The following is a 19,093-nucleotide window of genomic DNA, read 5'->3' as shown; positions in this document are numbered from 1 at the left end:
AATGACCGATAACAAGGGCTGAATTGCACACAACGAAATAATAATGGAGGCTTTGCGTGGTAGCTATCTTGCAGTGCAGTTTTTTGTTCCAGAGGGAAACCTCCTTTGTGCATACCATGTGGAACAAAAGTATAGCCCTTTAAGATGGCTGCCATGCAAACCCTCTATACGTTTATGGCTGACCAGCCACGAAAGCCACTGAGATCAACTGGCACACAACAACCTTACTGTCTGCAATGACAATTAAGAAGTCTTTCATCTTTTACTCCCGGATAGCAAAGTCCTTAACTAGACTTAGAATATGGGCAAGTGATCCTGATATCAATATCACAAATGGCGTCACGGTAGCGACTTCGTGACGTCACATGATCTGCGCAGCCTCCCGTGGAGAAAATCAACACCGCGCAGACAAGCAGCGCCTGCGTGATCTTAAAGGACTGTTTACATGTGCTCCAAATGCACGGCTATAAAGTTGATGTCACAGAAATCCTATTTGGATTTTCCTTTTAACATCAAGGTCGCGACGGTCTATGTTGTCTGGAATGACATTCCATAACGAATCTAGACTCGGTTGATTAAATTAGGTAATGGTTTTTGGCATGGGCCCAGATGTTCGTCTGCTTGAAGCTTATAAGTGCAAGTAGATCTTCTCAAACCAAACGCACACTAAATGCACCGGTAACTATTTAATTATAAATAGAAACGTAGTCTAAAGCGTATAGTTGCCTCACAGTATCCTAGAAAAACGTGCTTTCTTGTCGCTTAATTAATAGACCGTCTGTCTGTCTATAATAATACACACTGTACTTTTGTCAGTCGGTTACCTTACAAGTTTTTTTTAATATGCGTACTGCTGCGAATAAAGCGCTGTGCTATTTTTGTACGCCTGCTGGACGTGTGTTGACTGGAAAAGTGAACATTGATACGTGAAAATGTTTGATGGTACTCTTCCCCAGCAGCTTTTGTTTTGAACAAGGAGACAAAATTCAATATTAGTTTTTTTGTAGGGATTGTTTTGAAGTGGTGCTGTTGAGCAAGCTCAGGGAATTTTACCAACATCTTAGCAGGATACATACACAACTGTATGGCATGTTTTGACCTTTTCTATGATGTTTTCGGGGGGGGTGTTCGTAAGCGATGCAACGCCACGGAAGGGGCTGTGGTATGCAACTCGTTAATCGTGTACAGAAAACTTTGGACTACTTTAGACACTGTAAGAAGAAAAAAAGAAGCATTTGGGAAACAGATTCTCGTATCGTGTGGTTTGAAGGGTTGAGCCTCGCTACAGACCGTCATCATGGGGCAGCCATCTTGTTTTTCTTCCATTGGAAGTAATGTAACCAAACTGAGGCTGGAAGGAAAAATAGTCTGTTTCCTTTTATTAATGCGTAAAGTTGGATTCCTTTTTAATACATGGGCAAGAAAAACATGACAGCCCAGTAATGAAGGTCTATGGTGGTAACTCAAGTCTTTTCTGTATCAGTTTTTATCTGGCCTGAAGCTTTAACAACGATACCAGTGATACACGAAAACTGAAAGAAATCTTACAAGATGGGCAAACTTTAAATTGACTTAGAATCTTGTAATTTCACCTGTTATCCGTCAGTCGACGCAGTACACCTCGGTAGGCCTAGTCTGGAAGTGCATCGAACCACGCTTGGGTTATCTAAAAACCACCCTGCCAAAGGCAATGGCAAATGTCTGAGAGACTAGACAAGGCACAAACACGGCTTTGGTCAGACAATCGACTCCATCATAATAGGATCAGTATCGATAATTGAATTTCAGCGCCGCAAGATATGCAGTTGATGAATGATGTGTGTACAACATCAGTGTATCGATAATTGAATTTTCGTGCCAATGAAGAAGTATCTGATGAACGATAGACGGAGCAAAACAAATATTGCGTCTATTTTCCCTGGCACGCTACGATTACGGAATCAGATTCCTTTGTCTGCCAAAATTTCAAAGATGCAATCTATGCTACTAATTCGTCGGATTATTTTCGGAGTTTAATACTTCTTAGGGCAGCGAGCAAAGCAATACAAAAGCAAACCTCAGACAGAAACCTCAAAGGCTGAATTTACCTCATCAGAGCCACGGGCAGGTATTCCAGCCACTTGGATCTGAGCCATGCAAACAGATTATCATCTTAAATACACCTTATCATCTTAAATACACCTTTAAAGTTTTGTCTTAACAAGGTAATTGTTTCGTGAATTGATGCCTCTCTGGAAGACGTAATGAAAAAAGCAGCATTTCATAGCGGCAGGAGATAAAACAGTTTACATTTGTTGCGAAAGCCGTGTTGGTCGATCGCTTAAATATTTCCCCTTTCCTACAGGCAACAGATACGTCTGCTAAAAAATAAACCTTTCACATGGATGTGATTTAAGGATCTATGGAAAGCCTTCATCTGTGCTCAGGATTTTGTTAAAATTCATTCTACAAAGGCATCCCTTCCATCATTGGTTTTATCCATCTTTAGAGGAGCTCTGTCTCTATAGTTACCAGAGATGGTGAAATCAATATTGGCGCCTATAAGACTCAAATCTGTATCGTTTCGTCTCCCTGACAACCGTAGTTTGTTCGTGACATTTGGTCCAACGTTGTGCGCTCTTGCCTCCGGTGTCACGGTTCGTGTGAGGGAAAACGCTGTAGACACCAAGTCAACGTTATAAAACTTGGCTTTTGGCGATTTGAGGCAACACGTCACACCAAAAGCAAGTAACTATAGTATGACGCTCTCTCCATGAAAGTGGTCACCCAACTCCAAGCCCGTACGTCCAGCCTTATCTTAATTGAATCGAGAGGAAGGAGCATACAGGGGGAAGCAAGCCGCCATAGAGACATAAACCTTTGGAATATCATTTGTGTTTTGTGAGTTTTCTTGTGGAACCAACACCAGGAGACAACTTATTCACAACTGCTTATCCTCCAGGTCGAACATGGTAGCTTCTTTGAAGCAATCGATAATTGCGACCGTCATCAAATTATAAACGCCTGGACCTCCCCCAAGTGGGCAAAGTCATAGCTGATGTTTTTCCTCGGTTATGGTGCTCTCCTCATGCACTAAGCCCTCGTCCGCAGACTACATGTATATCAAATAACCTCCTAACATCATAATCGATTGTGTCAAAAATTGCATTAAACTCTCTTCAAGTTAACAACATTCGGTAAATGTGTTACCTTTCAATGCACGTTTTGAATAGAATGCACGTTCAGGTTAGAAATGGGATTCCTGCTGTGATTTTGTCATTGAATGGCAAATTATAGGCAATATGACCAAGGCGATGTCTTGTCCCATCATGATGTGACATTAAAAACTGATCTTTGTCTTTGCGTCCAACAGAGCTTTTGTGTCATCTTAAAAATAATGATTTAACCTGACACAACCATGCATCGTCGCTGAAGGACACACCTTATCGATCTGAAGAGTAGGAGAAATGGTGATTATACGTGTGGCATTTACATAATGTTTCCTTTGATTTGAATATAAAGAGAACGTGAAACATGTATCAGGTTTGCTGCTGGTGTAAGTCGTCGTGACAACACTGACATATTCACGTGTCACACTGAAAATTTCCTTCATGAGTTTTTTATTTTGAATGACTTATTCAAGCATCAGGGTCATGATAGCGTTTTCTGCTTTCCTCTGCTTTTTTCAAGGTATTTCCCGAAAAATTAGCGTTTAAAGACCATAATTCAAATCATCACCAGCCGATCAACTGTAATTTCTGTTTTCCAAACTAACTTTTCATAAAAACACCCACGTGAAAATAGAAGGACATGCAATATTAAACTGGTTATCGGGCATGTCAATGTTTTTAGACTCTCCCATTATAGTAAAAGACAACAGCGTCGTGCCTCAGGCGAGCGTTTCCAACGAAAGCTCTCTCGAGGGCACAATAGGCAACAATAGTAATTGTTTCTTTGTGCTCTTTTCCCTCGATTGGCATGGGAAAAACCACTTATCGCAATGGGCACCGTGTTACACAAAGAAGAACTGGTCTTTTGAAGCTACACCCGGAATTGATGGCGTTATTATGATAGCGTGGGCATGTTATTCTCCAGAGGAGCTTGTATCCTGGAAACTGAACAGCATGAATAGAGCACCTCAAGGGGTTGAACGAGACTACAGGAATTCATTGAACTATTTGGAAGGTGCCGGTTTAATGTCTCTGAATAACTGAACTGTTTGCATTCGTAGCTACTGATGTTTATTTTCGAAAATACAAGACGTTATCAGAACATCATTCTTTCCACTGATATAACTGACGAGAAATGCCAAAGTCCAGGTAGACCTATTGTTGAAGTGGTAAGTAAACCCTGCATTATCTGTAAACTGTCCTCAAATAATAGTTGGGTAAAGCTAGGTTTTCCATGTTTTTATAAGCTATCAATTAAAATTCCTTCATCATCCTGAACGGTTATGCATTTTGCTATTACGTCAAGAAAACGGGTGTTGAACCGAGGATACAATTAACTGGTATACAGAGAATAATGAAACAAAATAATAATAATATATTCAGTAATAAGTGTCGATAATAAAAACAAAATAAGTAACATATATATTTAACTCTCACAAAATGTCAGCCGAAAGAATGCATGCGGTTAAAGATGCCGAACTAAAATGAAAGCCTTTGAAATGATTTTGAGCCCTGTCTGATATTTTCTTTATGAACCGTCTTTGAGTTTTGTTTCACTATTTGAAATGGTATTTTGCTACCTTTTTAGCTTTCAATGCTCATGAATATTCATATTTATGATCAAAATTGTGGTCTTCTCCCAAGAAGAAAGCCCCAATGTTACATTGATTTGTGCGGAAAACCAATTTGATTGTTTTAAACTCTTTAGCTGACCGAAATTTTCTTTTCTTTTGTTTCATTGTTGTGTTAGTCAATAATTTCAGGAAGCCAGTGAACAACCATGTCTCAAAATGTTTCCCATAAGTTTAATTCTAGGTTTGCAATCTGAAAGGAAACAAAACTTTGCACTGAACCATATTTGTTTGAATGACATAACGGCAACAGCGCCTTCGGCAATCTAGGAAAATACTGATTATTTAGAATTTTAAACAAATGCACTTTCCATTATATGTAACCTTCAAGGGATGTCGAATAATCATCACGTATTAAAAAGTGTATAAAGAAGCAATAATGTATGTTTAATGAATATTCACCGCAGCCTCCCTTTAATTCTTTTAAAATTATTGGACGCATGCCATGGAATGAACTTGAGCCGATTTTTGTCTGACTTCCGGTGCAGGTGGCCCATTATGCAAACTACAAGGAACATAAACCTCAAGTCGGTCTTGAAACTTTGTTGACATTCAACGGCTGTTATCGGCCCTTTCATTTTTCAAACTCCACTTTCACCGCAATCAACGTTGTTAATTAGCGCACGCCACTTTAATGACTTGAGCCGGACAATGAGGTTCCGGGGGTCAAGTAGTGTTTCATGGCATGTCGTATTGCATCCATCATGATCCAACAGTGGACAGAAAAATTGCCAACGATTCGAGGATGAATGGTAAGGACTCATGCGTGACCTCGTTCGTGGAAAGAGGAGGCCGCGATCAACGGACAGAGAACGACAAATGAACGACTTCAATTATATTCAGAAACTAGATCGTGGCAACACATCGATTCTTTCCAAAAACAGAGAATCCAAATATGGAATGGAGCTGAACATGAAGATGGTCTTCGAGTTTCAAACTGCAATTATAAACAGTAATATCCTTTAAGATTCCTTTTTTAGCGAATAATTTCGAAATAAAATATTATAAAATACATTTTCTGTTGCAGAGGAAACTGAAAATATTCTTTTGGATTGGGAATGAAAAGTAAATCAATATTTAATTAAAAAAATGATGATTCTGCTGTTGCCTTGGAAAGTATGCCGTTTACAAAAACTCCAAACAGCAGCATCGTGATAGTCTGGCATCTTTCCTAAACACACGAGTACCTCAACATGCGCGCCGCTTGGCCATATGGTCGACTTACTATGCTTATTATAAATTCACCGCCGCGTGACCGTGCGTCCGTGTACACTCAAGACGTTGTCCGCAACGGTGACGTCATTGAGTGACGTCAACTCATGGAAAAGCCAAAAAAGCGGTTAGGCAAGATATTAACTCCGCGCAGGAAAATGGGGCATTACGTAAAACTGAGCGATTGCACCTTGACATGGTACAAAGTTGCGCATGGTGGACTGTAGGAACTGAAAAACAAGTAACATGTTTATAAAAATAATTGCAGAAGGTTTGGCGACAGCGTTTAATTGGTTTCGTGTTGTTCGATGATACTGACGGTGAAATTCAGGGACCGCAAGACAAACTGGTACAAACTATGCCACGCGTAGTGACCTTTTAAAAGCAAATGATTGAACATACCTCAGGACATTAAAACCTCAAACCAGCTGCGTATTTTCTGCAAGGGTAAAACAAACAAGAAGTGGTCACTACAGTAACAAACGGCTCGAACGTTTCGCACGCAGTCTAAAACGTAAGGTCTCGCTTGTATTTTGCCGATCCATATTTGGTCCTAATTTTGAGTGGGTGCGAACCACCTGCCCGCGAGCGACGCAATTATTTCAAAGTAAATGAGCCCCTTCACATGTTTGGCCATATCATCTCATCCATCAAAGGCAAATCCTCCAACAAATCAAGAGCCGTAACTGTTGATGTACATGTGTTCTAAATCTGTTTAAATCTATTCATTGGAAACCATTAACCATGCAGTGATTTCGGCAATTTTTACTCCAGTTGTATAAAAATAATTTTTTTTTCTCGACAACACGATTGCGTGTCAGTCAATGTCGACGTAATAAAAAACAGTTTAGTCATAATTTTAAAGCTTCCTTAAGTCATCTTTTTCCAGTGAGGCCATTTGAGCACGAACAAAAATCAATGTCACTGGACAGGCAAAAAATGGACATCCACTGACAAAGTGCCTCAGCTGACGTCATCACTTATTTTACCTTTTACATGTTACTTCAGGACGTAATTCTGACAACAAAAGGCACTCAGTAAAATGACTTTCTCCACAATAATTCTTGTGCCTTACAATGAAAGAAAGAGTCGCTTGTTGTCAAAATGTCTCAACCCATTCAATAAAATGACCCAGAGAAAAGAATCCCTCTTCAAATTTTTCAACAGCCCTAAGATTTCACGGCGCGGGTTAATGCAATTTGGTCTGAATCAGACCGATTTGACATTTACCGTACTGTTGCCATTATTACTGGATCATGGCTTATGTTTCAGACTTACAAGACTGCTTCAGCGTTGCCATTTCTGGGTGTGGATGTACACTTTGTCCTTGAGGATTTTTTTTTGCAATCAAATCACTAACCATCTGTGATTCATTCTAATTCGTTTCGCATGGTTTCTTCTCGCGTCAAATCGGGACATTAAACAGGCCTTTTTATTTGTAAAATGACAAGATCTTTTTTCATCAGATTGACCAAACCATTTTTCGGTAAACTGTAGTACCGGTAAATTATTAAAAAGCGAATCATTATTATTAAATTTGACCAATTTTGGGTTTCCCAGCCCAATCCATTGCAACCAACCCAACCCCACCACCATCACCACCACAAGTTGACCCAACATGCTGGACATACACGATAACACTCGAATCTATAACTGATCTCAAATTCACTCAAGCCGTCCCTTTCCCCTGGGGACGGGCACTGCACAGAAGTTAAGTGGGTTAGCACCAAGACCGTGCCCGAATTTACTAGTAATTAGACCCTTACTGAGAGACCGGCAAGATTGATATTCAATTAAATTAAGAAACTTGCGAGATGCAAAACGTGTCAAACTGACAGGAAAGTCCAAGACTACAATATTTCGGTGCTTATGTTGTAAATCTTTGCGATGCTGTCGCTAACTACCTGAAATAATACTGTAAATTATACGTCTCGTTGAACGTCATTTGCAAGACAACTGTCTGCGCGTCGTATTTGGTCGTATTGGCGTTTTGCCAATCGAAGACACATACCTGCAAAGATTAGACATTTCCACTTCTAGCAAGCGAATCCTGATAATGGGATCATCAGCCAAGCACACAAACCGTAATACGTTGCATTGCAGAAAACCGGTAAATCACCGTGGCGTCGGAAGCGCAGTCAACAGTTACCATGGGAACAAAAGAAATATGGCTCGCTCTAATTGACACGCTGGAGCTTAGAATTATGGGTATGATCACTCGTTACTTGGAGCTCAGTTTACGACTGTGATAAGCGAGGATTGGAGGTGTATCTCCAAGTTACAACCCGCACTGATGATCCTGCCATTGCTTTTGGTGTCATTAATTAAGCAAAGGAGCTTCGAGGTAATGGCAGTAAATTTTAATCGCATTTTCTTACAAGTTTCATCACAAAAATTACAGAGACGGTGGATAAGCACCCTTTGTGTACGACAGAGCCCGATGTCATAACATGGTCATTAAAACTCTCTGGAAATAAAATACAGCTCACTCATTTCCATCTTCGCATTAACTTGACATTTCAGTAGTACCTTTACATGAACGAATTGAATTGAACCTCGAATTGAACATGACTTCATAACCAGAAATGGAAGCAAACAGTGGCATGCAACTGCCCTTTAAAGGAACTCTTCAAACTGTTTGGCTATTACCAGTCGTGTGGCATCGCACGATTTGACATGACACATTGCGGCCGCTCTTAGGTGGGTTGCTAGCCTCTTTTCAAGGCCCTTGAACTAAGCTTATTACCTTCCTCGAAGTCTAACCCACATCTTGGACAGGTTGGATTAAAAAAAAGGACAGTGGTACTTAGCGACCATGTTATGTCGAAGGAGGAACATGAGCGGGCCTACTTCAAATGAGTGTTCATTTTCATGTTGTGGACGTATTGCGTTCACTAGCAAGGACTAGAAATACGCCTTTGACAACAAATCCTAGAATCAAACTTGAATCAGTACACCTATTATATCAGTACACGCATGAACATTATAATAATTGATCCTGATTAGGATTAAGTGTTCCCAATTTAGCAGTAATTTCGTGGATTTTTCCTCGGATAATGACCATAATAGCTGTCACTCTCGGCTGACAACATGCCACTTAGCGCCTTAATGACGAGCAGCACTTGAGGTTTGGCGCAAAAAACGCCCAATGTTTCTCAGCTTTGGACTTCTTTTGGGAATATTTGTCCGAGATGCATAAATCCTTTGATATAGCAGGAGAATACGTCTAACAGTTTCGTGAAAGGCTTGCACAAGCTGCGAGTTACCGTCTGCTTTTCTTATTTCTTGACGTCAGGACATGAGAGTAATATTCCATATGTGTAGCTCTACTCATTACAAATGCCTCAGGCTCAGATATTGGACTTTTTATCTCTATAGTTCCAAAGGAATTATCCTAATCTCCGAACAGTAAGGAAAAGGCAAATGCATATTCCGGAAACAAGTCACGTTTTACATTCTGGTGTAGAGTAATGACGTGTTTGTTGTTTAATATCAGCGGTTCTTGCCGACGAGCGGAAATGCGCTAACGAAAATGTAAATAGTCCTCTCAGAGCAAAGCTAAACAAACACAGCCTTCTAAATAAAGCACTGCATTGACGTAGGCCATTTACATTAAAAGAGGTATAAATTATTGTCTTGAGTAAAAATCCACAATTTGACTTTTATTAGATCATTAACCTTAAAGTAGTGATTCCTTTGACCCTTAAACATCAGCGACGAACATGACGCATTCAGGTACATGTATATCGTAATTCGTTTGTGCTGTTGTTGGAGCAGGTGAAAAAAATCTCGATGCTCCATTAATTTGTGAACTCATTTCAGTTACTTCTGTATGAATCTCGAACGCAGAAATTCGATTTGGCTCCTTCAAGCAAACCCTTTATGGTATATCACCGGAGCACGTCCAACACAATCATAGTCTAAAATTTTTGGTTGGGTGTTGAAGGATGATACGTTTCCCGTGAGCTTTCTTTTTACACCTCCAGGTGCAGCTGCAATGTTATGTCGAAGGTGAGACACTTGATACATCTCATCAAAGGTATTTGCCAACTGTCAGGGAAGTGTCAGGACCATACTGTGTTGCCACGTTCAGGTGAGATCTCGGGAGCCCTCCCAGGGGTTAATGCGCTTCGCAGCGACCGCGACACGTTCACTGCCTTCACCGCCAAGGAGTAACGAGCGAAGTTGGAATAAGAGAAAAACAATTTGAGATATACTGCTCCCGGAGGAGCGAGCAGGGATGGACTGTTGGAAAGCTTGTTACAGATTTATGCCTCGTTATCACAGAAGCCCACGCCTTGGGTTGAGATTGTCCAGTAGATAGCAACTCCTAAGCGTCATAGTGAAATGACGGGCGCTTTTGCCACACACTTTAATCTTCTTTGATTGTTGTTAGAGGTGTGTACTTTTTCGGATGTTATTCTTAGGGATTCCTACTTTTTCTGCATTTTAAAGAGGTAATGAGTGACGTTTTACACCAGCTGAATTTTGTGCGAATATCCATACCTTTGCTTAATTATGAAATTCACTTTAAATTCTTTGAAAAATGACATTTCTCCTATTACAATGTCAGTTTAATATCACGGAGAAGCCAAAAGTGATGTCTTGTTTTGAGGAATACTAGAAACATACTTCGGTGTGGATCGGGCAAGTACAATTTTTATGTCTGTGTAGATATGGATGCAGAGCTGTCTACCACAGAGAAATATGCCGAAGCGGGACTATCTACTATGGAACGCCAGATGTTTCAAAATCCAAAGGTCATCATTGGAACACGGCTTCATGGGCTCATTCTGTTGCAAATAACACCCGCACTACTGGAGATGGGTACTGACAAGTGAAACGTTTATTAGAAAGAGCTGGGTATGTACGAAATGCACGGCGTCGGGTGACCGGGTTAGATCGATAGCGGCAAGACTCGATGCATATCCGCCGATCATTCTGAGCGCGGTGCGCCAGCATATTACCCGACATTTAAAGGCAATTTCCGTCGTTCACCGCACTCACTTCAAACTCCAAGCGTCTGGATTTCCAAGTCCGTGAACTCTACGACTGTGCTACCTCAATTTACAGCGAAGTGGGAGGTACACTGAAAGAACTTTTACGGCTTGTGTTACTGTTTTACCTTACGATGGAAAGGGGAGAATGATTTAAGTGCACCAGAGAGGAATGTTACAACAACTCCTAGGAAGAAAAGTCACTTCCTTTACCTATAAACGGTGCCGTTCTGTGCAAATCACACAGAATCTTGCTGGTTTTGCAATGCTGTGGGCCGATCAAGTGAGGAAGAAAATGAGAAAAAACACGCACACAATACAAAAGCTAACCTTTCAACTTCGATTAGCTGCATGTCCAGTTTAAAAGTGTTAACTAGAGACCAACACTATTATAACTTGATATCATCAGACTGTGCAAGTTCGGCTGCGAACTATAGTTCGACCAGCTGGGGCCAATTTCATAGAACTGCTTAAGCACAAAATTTGCTTCAGCGTGAAGAAAAAAACTTGCTTCAAAAAACAGAGGTTACCAGCTCAACACTATCTGATTGTCATGCTAACCAAAAGTCAGCTAGATACGATCCCAAAACAATAATACGTCACAAGGAGGTTTGGCTGGTTACCTGATTTATCAAGCAAGGTTTTCTCGCGCTTCGGCAAATTTTGTCTTTTAATCAGCTCTATGAAATTGGCCCGAGCTCAGTTGTCGGATGCTTTTTAACAATGCGCATGCGCAATTCAGTTTCACGCGAACGACTCTCGTTGGCCCTTTTGGAAAAACAAAATCTTATCGTTACTCACCGTTAGCTGCAATTCTTGCAGCGTACATGGTTACCGAAATCTCGTATACAGTTAGTTTGATGTGGATGGTTCCCCCCGTGATGATAAATGAAATCGGCTATTGGTAACCAGCGGTGCTACCATACCCCTGGGGCCTGGTCTTAAATGGTCGACGAAATAGTTCAAACCACCCATCACTCGGGCGACGTTAGTCTAACTATAGATAACAATAGTCGTCGCTCGAACTTGCCCTAATTTGGTTTGCAAAAACTACTCACCCAGCCAGTAAAGCCGTGCCTCCAATCTCTGACAGTAGACTGTTCCAATGGAGATGAACACCCTTCGATGCCAACTCCTCCATGCTAGGGGAGTGCTCAAACACGTAATCCATGTTGTCTTATTTAACGAGGTTGATAACCAAGTTGATAGCCCAGTTCAGGTGAAAACTATAACCACTGGCTTGCTAACTTCAGATCCAGGCTATAGGTGGGATTTGGTTGCGACTGAGAGTTGAGGCAACGACCCTTTTCTTTAATGAATTAACTGTCAGTTCTCAACACTGTACACAGAGGTTGACGTCTATCATTGACTCAGAAACGGCTTCCCAAAGTGAACGGTTTACATCTTCTTTGAGTCTGAGAGAACACTTTATCGAAGCACAAAGTTCGTACGGTGGGTACGAGGAAACGATCGATGCGCCGTCTGTACAGTTTCCAACAAGCAGGTTGTATTTTGTAATTTCCTCCTGGGACGTGCAGCGACGAAAGAGACAGCTCGGATCAGATTTCACTCGAGTGTGTTCAGTTAATTGGGATGTCAAGCCGTTCTGCCAATGGAAACAAAATAGAGCTCAGTGTTAACAAAAGCAATATAGGGAGGGCATTTCTGGGGTGCACTTTTAAACAAGCCTCTTAACTCCATCGGCGCACTGTGCCTTTGAGAAGGCGTAACCTTATCCTCCATCGAAAACGGGCAAAGAAAAGCCGGTGCAAGTAAAATGAAGCAGACCTTAAATGAAACATGACATAACCCTCGCAGTCTTTAATCCAGGCGTCTGAGAACACACAGAGTGGCAAAAGTCTGCGCGGTATACATCCTTCTTTCAGTGAGGCACCTTTACCCAAAGTGATTGAGGCAGCGCAGATTGGTGCCTTTAAGTTCAAACAGTTCTTTATTCAGCATTTGTTTTACCTGAACATCGTTGACCTGTTTTTTGTTTATTTTACGAAATGCGGGTGAGAATTTCCTATACGAAGACAAATGCTACGTGTGCTTGAACTTGAGTCAAGAACGGAAATTTATGGAGCGAGCTCAAAGAGAAACAGGCAAGGTGAGTCTCTGGCAAAGCCACAAAGCTCAGATTTGACCTCAGCCTTCAGCCTACTGTGCCTGAAGCCATGCGCTGTAAATCAGGGAGTTTGGCGGCCAATTTCGACGGGTTCGATCGGTGAGAACCGATCACGTTACACCGAGTCTTCTAACGTGGGGGCGTACACACTAAATCTATTAATTCTTACCACATCTTTCGGCCCTCACGCCAGCTGCTTGGATATCCCAGCTTGGTTGTTGATGGTGTAAATAAGAAATGCCTTGTTTTGAATTATTTTCGAATGGGGGATTCATTTCAATGCTTGTGTCTACCTGTGAAAGTCACATCTAAAACCTTGGCCAAGACCGAAAATAAAGGTCAAGTGAGTAAATTTCACCTATCTTTCTCGAATTGTGAATTCGCTAAAGTAAAGTGCAATGGTAGACACATTAAATGTCCAATTTTGTTAAATATCATCTTAAGAAATCACTTGTACGGTTTCAAGTAGTAGTGTGAAGGGCCGTTTTGTTTATACTGGAACGTCCCCGCAATTTAAAGTTCGGGCACATGCTCATTGAAGAGCTACCCTGTGAGCCCTGAGATGGACCAAGAGAGGGCGCAATTTTCCTAGCAACGGAGGCTCCTTTGGTTGGAACTGCATTTCGCTGGCTCACCAACGACTATGAAATGCGCGTGTTACGCTCGAGTCACTACCAACAAAATGGGCACTCCCGACCAGCATGGTTCTTTGCTACGGATGAAGTGGTGCTTTTTAGAAGCTCAAGGCGGATCCTGGAGAAAAGAGTATTTCAGCGAGCCATTACTAACTGTGGCACCACGCTTGTGGACAGGTGGTACGCGCGCGTCACGTCTCTTCGACCAATACGGTTCTCTGACTTAGCTAAACGAACAAGCGCGTCTAATGTAAGCGCGCGCCATAGAGTAAAAACACTAGAGCATTTCAAATTATATTCGAAGCAATGAAGCTAGGCCATCGAAATATTCTAGTCAAATTAGACCTCAGTTTCTAATCGGTATTGCCAATTATAATTGGGTATGGATGAAAGAAAAAAAATCATCAGTTCGACAGGTCAGTGTTTTGCAAGATTGAAAAACGCGAACCTACCCAGACATGGACAGTAACTCGGGGAAAAATGTATTCGTACTGCCGATATGAAAATTGGGTTGGAGTTGATCAGCTAGAGGAGGTAAGCCGTGAATAACATAACGCCCACGACACACGGATACTGCTTCCATTGAGTTCGGCTGAATAGGCGCTGGGTATCGAATTTTGAAGCCGTTGGAAATTCATGACAAAGCACTTTAGGAATTAAACAAACGGCGCCAAGAATCCCACAGCCAAATGGGAAACTGAAGCCGTCCAGAACACCTTGTCAAAGGGGTTGACATTTTGAAACATGTTTCTCAGAAGATGAAACAGCACCATTAACTTTAATAACAAAAATCAATGAGTATTTTGAATCATCGAGCCTAATTTAAATCGATTTTAATTCGCTCCATCAAAAATTTAACAAACAGTCAGGCAATTTATATGACCTCAATTGATACACTATAGTTCCGATTCAACACTCTTCACTTTACTTCTTGATTTGATCCGCGGAACGATGGCTTTAAGTCTATTTTAAATAGAAGGGGCTTCTTTCTAAGCATTACTTCTCTATGGCTAAACTGAATAAGCTAGTGGTATATCAAATTCCTCGGGTTATTTGAGGAGAGTCTCTGCTATAACATTTCCTATCTTTTCACATCAGGGAACCGTTTCGGATTTCTAGACAGCAAACATTGTCCCGATGGCTCTGTTGAATGTACAGGGTATCATATCATTCGTGTTGCAAACACAACCGGTCTTGTCAGTCCTCTCCTTGAGTGTTGAATCATTGATTTTCAGATAAAGAATACTCAAATGACCGGCCTTGCCAAGCCATGAAAAATCCATATGGCTGCTCTTTATTACGAAAATAAAAGAGAAAAAACAGATGGGGAATGAAAGCATTTCGGCACGTTATATTTTTTCATAGATCGCACTAGAGAAAATCAAGCAAGATTAAAAACAGTCAAAATAAAAGCTAACGTTAACCAAAATGGGTCGCAGTTTTCCCAGAGGGGTAGGCTTCCAACAGTTTCCATGCTGCAGAGTGAAAATAATAAACTTTCTTTTTTTAACGTCTTTTCAAGGATATCGTATTTCTCCTTTCGATTCGAAACTTTGATTACTGTCACAGAGAAACTAAATCAAGTAACAGAAAATTGGTCGAAGAGCGAGAGCTATTTTGTTTCTTGGGGGTAACCAACAATTTGGAAATATTTCTTACGTTACCTGGTCTTTGTGAGGGGTGGAGCTATTTTGGGGGAGCTCTTTACACTGTTTTTGGAGGATGGGAAGGGCAGTTGTCTCGTAAGTCGCCTCCTTCCTCAATCTTCAATAAAAACGGGGAGGGGAGGCAATTTTCTTCCCTCTTTGCCTCATCCGGCAACAGATAGGCCGAGCTTGGTGATCATGTAGCACTGATCATGCGCAAGACATATTGTACGTTGTACCCGATAAAGGAGGAATTACATTAGGATGACAGAGTTGCTGCTGCTCAACACATGTCGCTATATGCACGAGTGATTTGTGTCCATATTTGGGCAGTAGAATTTATGCATAATGACAAGCGCGCATGGGTGGGCCGTAAAAACTGGGCAAAGTATAAAATGGCGGGTTAATAAATAACCATCTTTGACGTAGAATAGGGGGGGCGTATCCATTGGTAAAAGACAATCAAATTACCTTGCTTGTAATTGTCGTTTGTCCTGATGAGTTGAACTGTCTTCAAGGTTCTATACATTATATAAGTGATAGGCCTATAGGTTTTCGTCAGGATATTTGGAACCAGCCTATTTGGTCTTTGCCTCATCTGTTAGAGGAAAGCAACAGAATGGGCAGTGCTATTGGCAACGATGGAAAATGGACGCCATGGTATTCGACCACAAGTTTTTTTTAACAAGCGCACAGTCTTGAATACTATGCTGATCTGTCTCAGTGATACGAATTACTGTGGTGTGATCCTCCTTGGTGCCCCAACAGCCTGTAACCGGTGAACATGAATTCTGAATGTAATTCATAATGACCTTAAAGATGCGGCGTTTTCTTCTTTTTTTTTTTCAAAATGACGGTTCGTGACGTGAACCCTTTGCATACCAGGTGGCACTTTAGATGTCACAGTGACGGCTTGTAAATAGTATATCAGAGAGATATCTCGGTGATGATCTTAGAGCAACGTATGAACGACAAATATGAAATATTTGCCCTTCACTGCACGATCATGACATCGCTTGGCTAATCATCTCCAACGTACGGAGTCTTTATTGATGAGACGCTACCCCTTCTGCGCCGAATAAAGGTCCAAGGCTTCTTTACTCGAAATATAAGCTTTATTATGCGTACGATAATTGCTCTTCAAGCTATTCCTTCGGGCTAATAATTTCTGAATGAGCAATTGAAGATGGCTTGCTGGAATCACGTACGAACATAGGTTTACAATTGCCACAAGGGAGGGCACTGGCATTCTCGTTTAATATCTCTCTTCATCGTAGGGAGTGCTTTATTTCATTGTAATTTTCAGTTGTGTAAATTTCAAACAGATGATTGTCGGGAAGAGAAGACACCGTCTTTTTAAAAGCTTGACTGAATGAATTTTGGCAGAAGATAAGGAAGGTATTATCTTTAAAAGCAAGTTTTCCAGCCTTTATAAATCTGCAGAGATTCAGCGTGTCGAAACAGTAGATGAATGCAGCAACGCGTGTAACCTTAAAATGTGCTTTTAAAGTTTACACTTTTATCTATGTCGAGTGCATTTAAATTCAGTTTTATCCTACGGTTAACGACAGTTTATTGGTCTAATTTGTTCAAATGTCAACAGCCGGCACAACTATATTCACATGGACCTTCATTAATTTTTCATTGAAATTGAATCCATAAAGTGCTAAGTCAATAATATAAATAGCCACTGGGTCACTTTAATCAATGGGCCTGACGATTATCCGTTATTTCTGAGGACGTCGAAGGAGCGTTCAACCATTATTCTCTGGCGATATTAAAGTATGCTAATGTGCAGTCAACTAGATACAATATTCTGAACTCATTTCCAGCTTACCGTGTGACAGATTGATGGTGTTGAGCCATGTACATTATTATCGGGTAGATACAAAACACGAAAAATGCAGGTGGAAGGAGCAATGATCACTCCTATTGGCGTTTTGTTGTTGAGTCTTCAAAATTTGAGTTTTTTCCGTACTTCAAAAAATTGTTCCAAAACATCAGTTTTGGCCAAGTTTCAGTCGATGTCCAAAAGGTATTGAAAAAAAGAAAAAAAATTACTTGGCAAAATTAACATACTGCCTTTTCTTCTGATGTTATTGTATTTATAGATCAGCGTATAATAAAATCAAATTATGCAGACTTGCGTGTTAGCAGCGGCAATATTCAATTAAGATTTATTTTGAAATGAAAAGGCTGTCTTTCCGTCAACGACTGCCGTGTTCAGAGTTAGCACCATGTACATTAATACGCAAACAATATAAAATGCTAACAGCGGTTTTACAACACGGGGGATTAGAAAACATACATGTCACACATCGAAGGCCCGCACGTGCTCCGACGCCGTCGCAACGGTAACAATATGTTAGCCTAAATGCAAACAAACCTAAGTGAAAATGTCAACACAATTTAACAATATGTGCTACAAAATCGGACGTTTTACAGCACAAATATGACCTACCTGGTGCTATGAGACTCAGGAATAAATCTTTAATGGCCGCTGATGATGAGGAGAGATTATGTTGAGTAGTTTGTACTCTGAAGTTCCCCTTAGTTTGCAGCGTGTTTATGCCCCGGCTGTCAGCGATAGATCCGGCTCCACTCTTGGCCGTCTAATGAAGACTGCTCAATCGTAGGGCTGTGCTATCACCCCGGCGTTGACTGACTGCTGCTTGTGTGTCCGTGCTGTCCCTGCTTCGAATGTACTGTACATCTGCTCATTCAGAATTCGTGGCCGATCGGCGAGCGCTGCGCCGATATGCAGAGGCGGGAAATTAGCTCGAGGAGCCGTGAAGAGGAGCAGCCGACGGCTGATTCATGGCTGGGAAGACATCGTTTCTAGAATAAGCAGCCGCAGAAGCCGTTAGCAATTAGAATAAAATAGGTTAGGATCAAACCGTGCATGAAACACAAGCTCCGCTGTATACAAAATTGTAATCAGTTTCAACAAATTCCGCATTATAATTACCAGGCACTCCCTGACTTGGTGGAGACAAAGTGATCCAAAACAATTAGTATAATGCCCTGCATTTCTAGTTGGGCATCCATCCTCCATTGCAAGTATTTGCAGATGAATGAAACCAACTCACAATTCCGAAGACTAAAATTTATAATTTATCGCTCCACAGTAAAGAGCTACTGTTTTCATGTCTATATATAGCGAACTCCAGACTCGTTAATCCGCGTGTCTGGAGTTGGGGGCCAATGTCTCCCGTGATTGCAATACAAGCCAAGTTTATGGAGTCACCTGCAACGCCTAAACGACAACATCCCAAAGCTAGCTCGAACAAACTGGAAAATGACATGGTGCAGGGCCTATTGTGTGTTTTTATTCCTCCAAGTTGTAAGAAAAGAAATAACGTGTATTTTTCACAAGCAGCCACCCCTTCAGCCTCACGCACTATGGGTCGTCGCGCTCGGCCCGGCAACTCGCATATCCCTTATAAGGCGCCCTCATTTGATAGCCTTTATTGTACAATGTATGTCATACGTCACCAATCAGTAAGTCCGACTTGACGGATAAGGCAATTCGGACCCCCCATCAGTGCTTATTATGTAGTTGTTCATAATTGCATACAAACGAAATGTTCTTGCATGTAATGTATACGGAATTCTCACCAATCGAAGTAGTTGGACTTGTAGACTCGTTCATTGTAATACAGATATGAACGACGTAACTTTCCGGCAATGTGATT

At 41.2% G+C, this 19,093-nt stretch overlaps 1 protein-coding gene across 4 annotated transcripts in view; it reads right to left on the bottom strand.

Annotated features, from left to right (window-relative positions):
- LOC110982409 (uncharacterized) overlaps positions 1–18,516 on the bottom strand; it is a 44,640-nt gene extending 26,124 nt beyond the window's left edge. The window contains exons 1-3 of one of the 4 annotated variants that reach the window (XM_022240779.2): positions 18,367–18,516; positions 17,860–18,236; positions 12,048–12,595 (exon numbers count right to left, since the gene is read on the bottom strand). In XM_022240779.2, the coding sequence (XP_022096471.1) occupies positions 12,048–12,160 (113 nt within the window). In that variant the 5' untranslated portion in view covers positions 12,161–12,595; positions 17,860–18,236; positions 18,367–18,516. The remainder of the gene's footprint in view (positions 1–12,047; positions 12,596–17,859; positions 18,237–18,366) is intronic. The other 3 variants (XM_022240780.2, XM_022240781.2, XM_087131250.1) reach the window with 3 other exon arrangements.
- Positions 18,517–19,093: the final 577 nt, after the last annotated feature.

The sequence above is a fragment of the Acanthaster planci genome, linkage group LG21 (assembly GCF_054643075.1).
Source record: "Acanthaster planci isolate LZ-2023a linkage group LG21, COTS_SCS, whole genome shotgun sequence".
Taxonomy (NCBI): domain Eukaryota; kingdom Metazoa; phylum Echinodermata; class Asteroidea; order Valvatida; family Acanthasteridae; genus Acanthaster; species Acanthaster planci.
The sequence above is the reverse complement of the archived record's forward strand: the minus strand, read 5'-3'. Positions and strand labels throughout refer to the sequence as shown.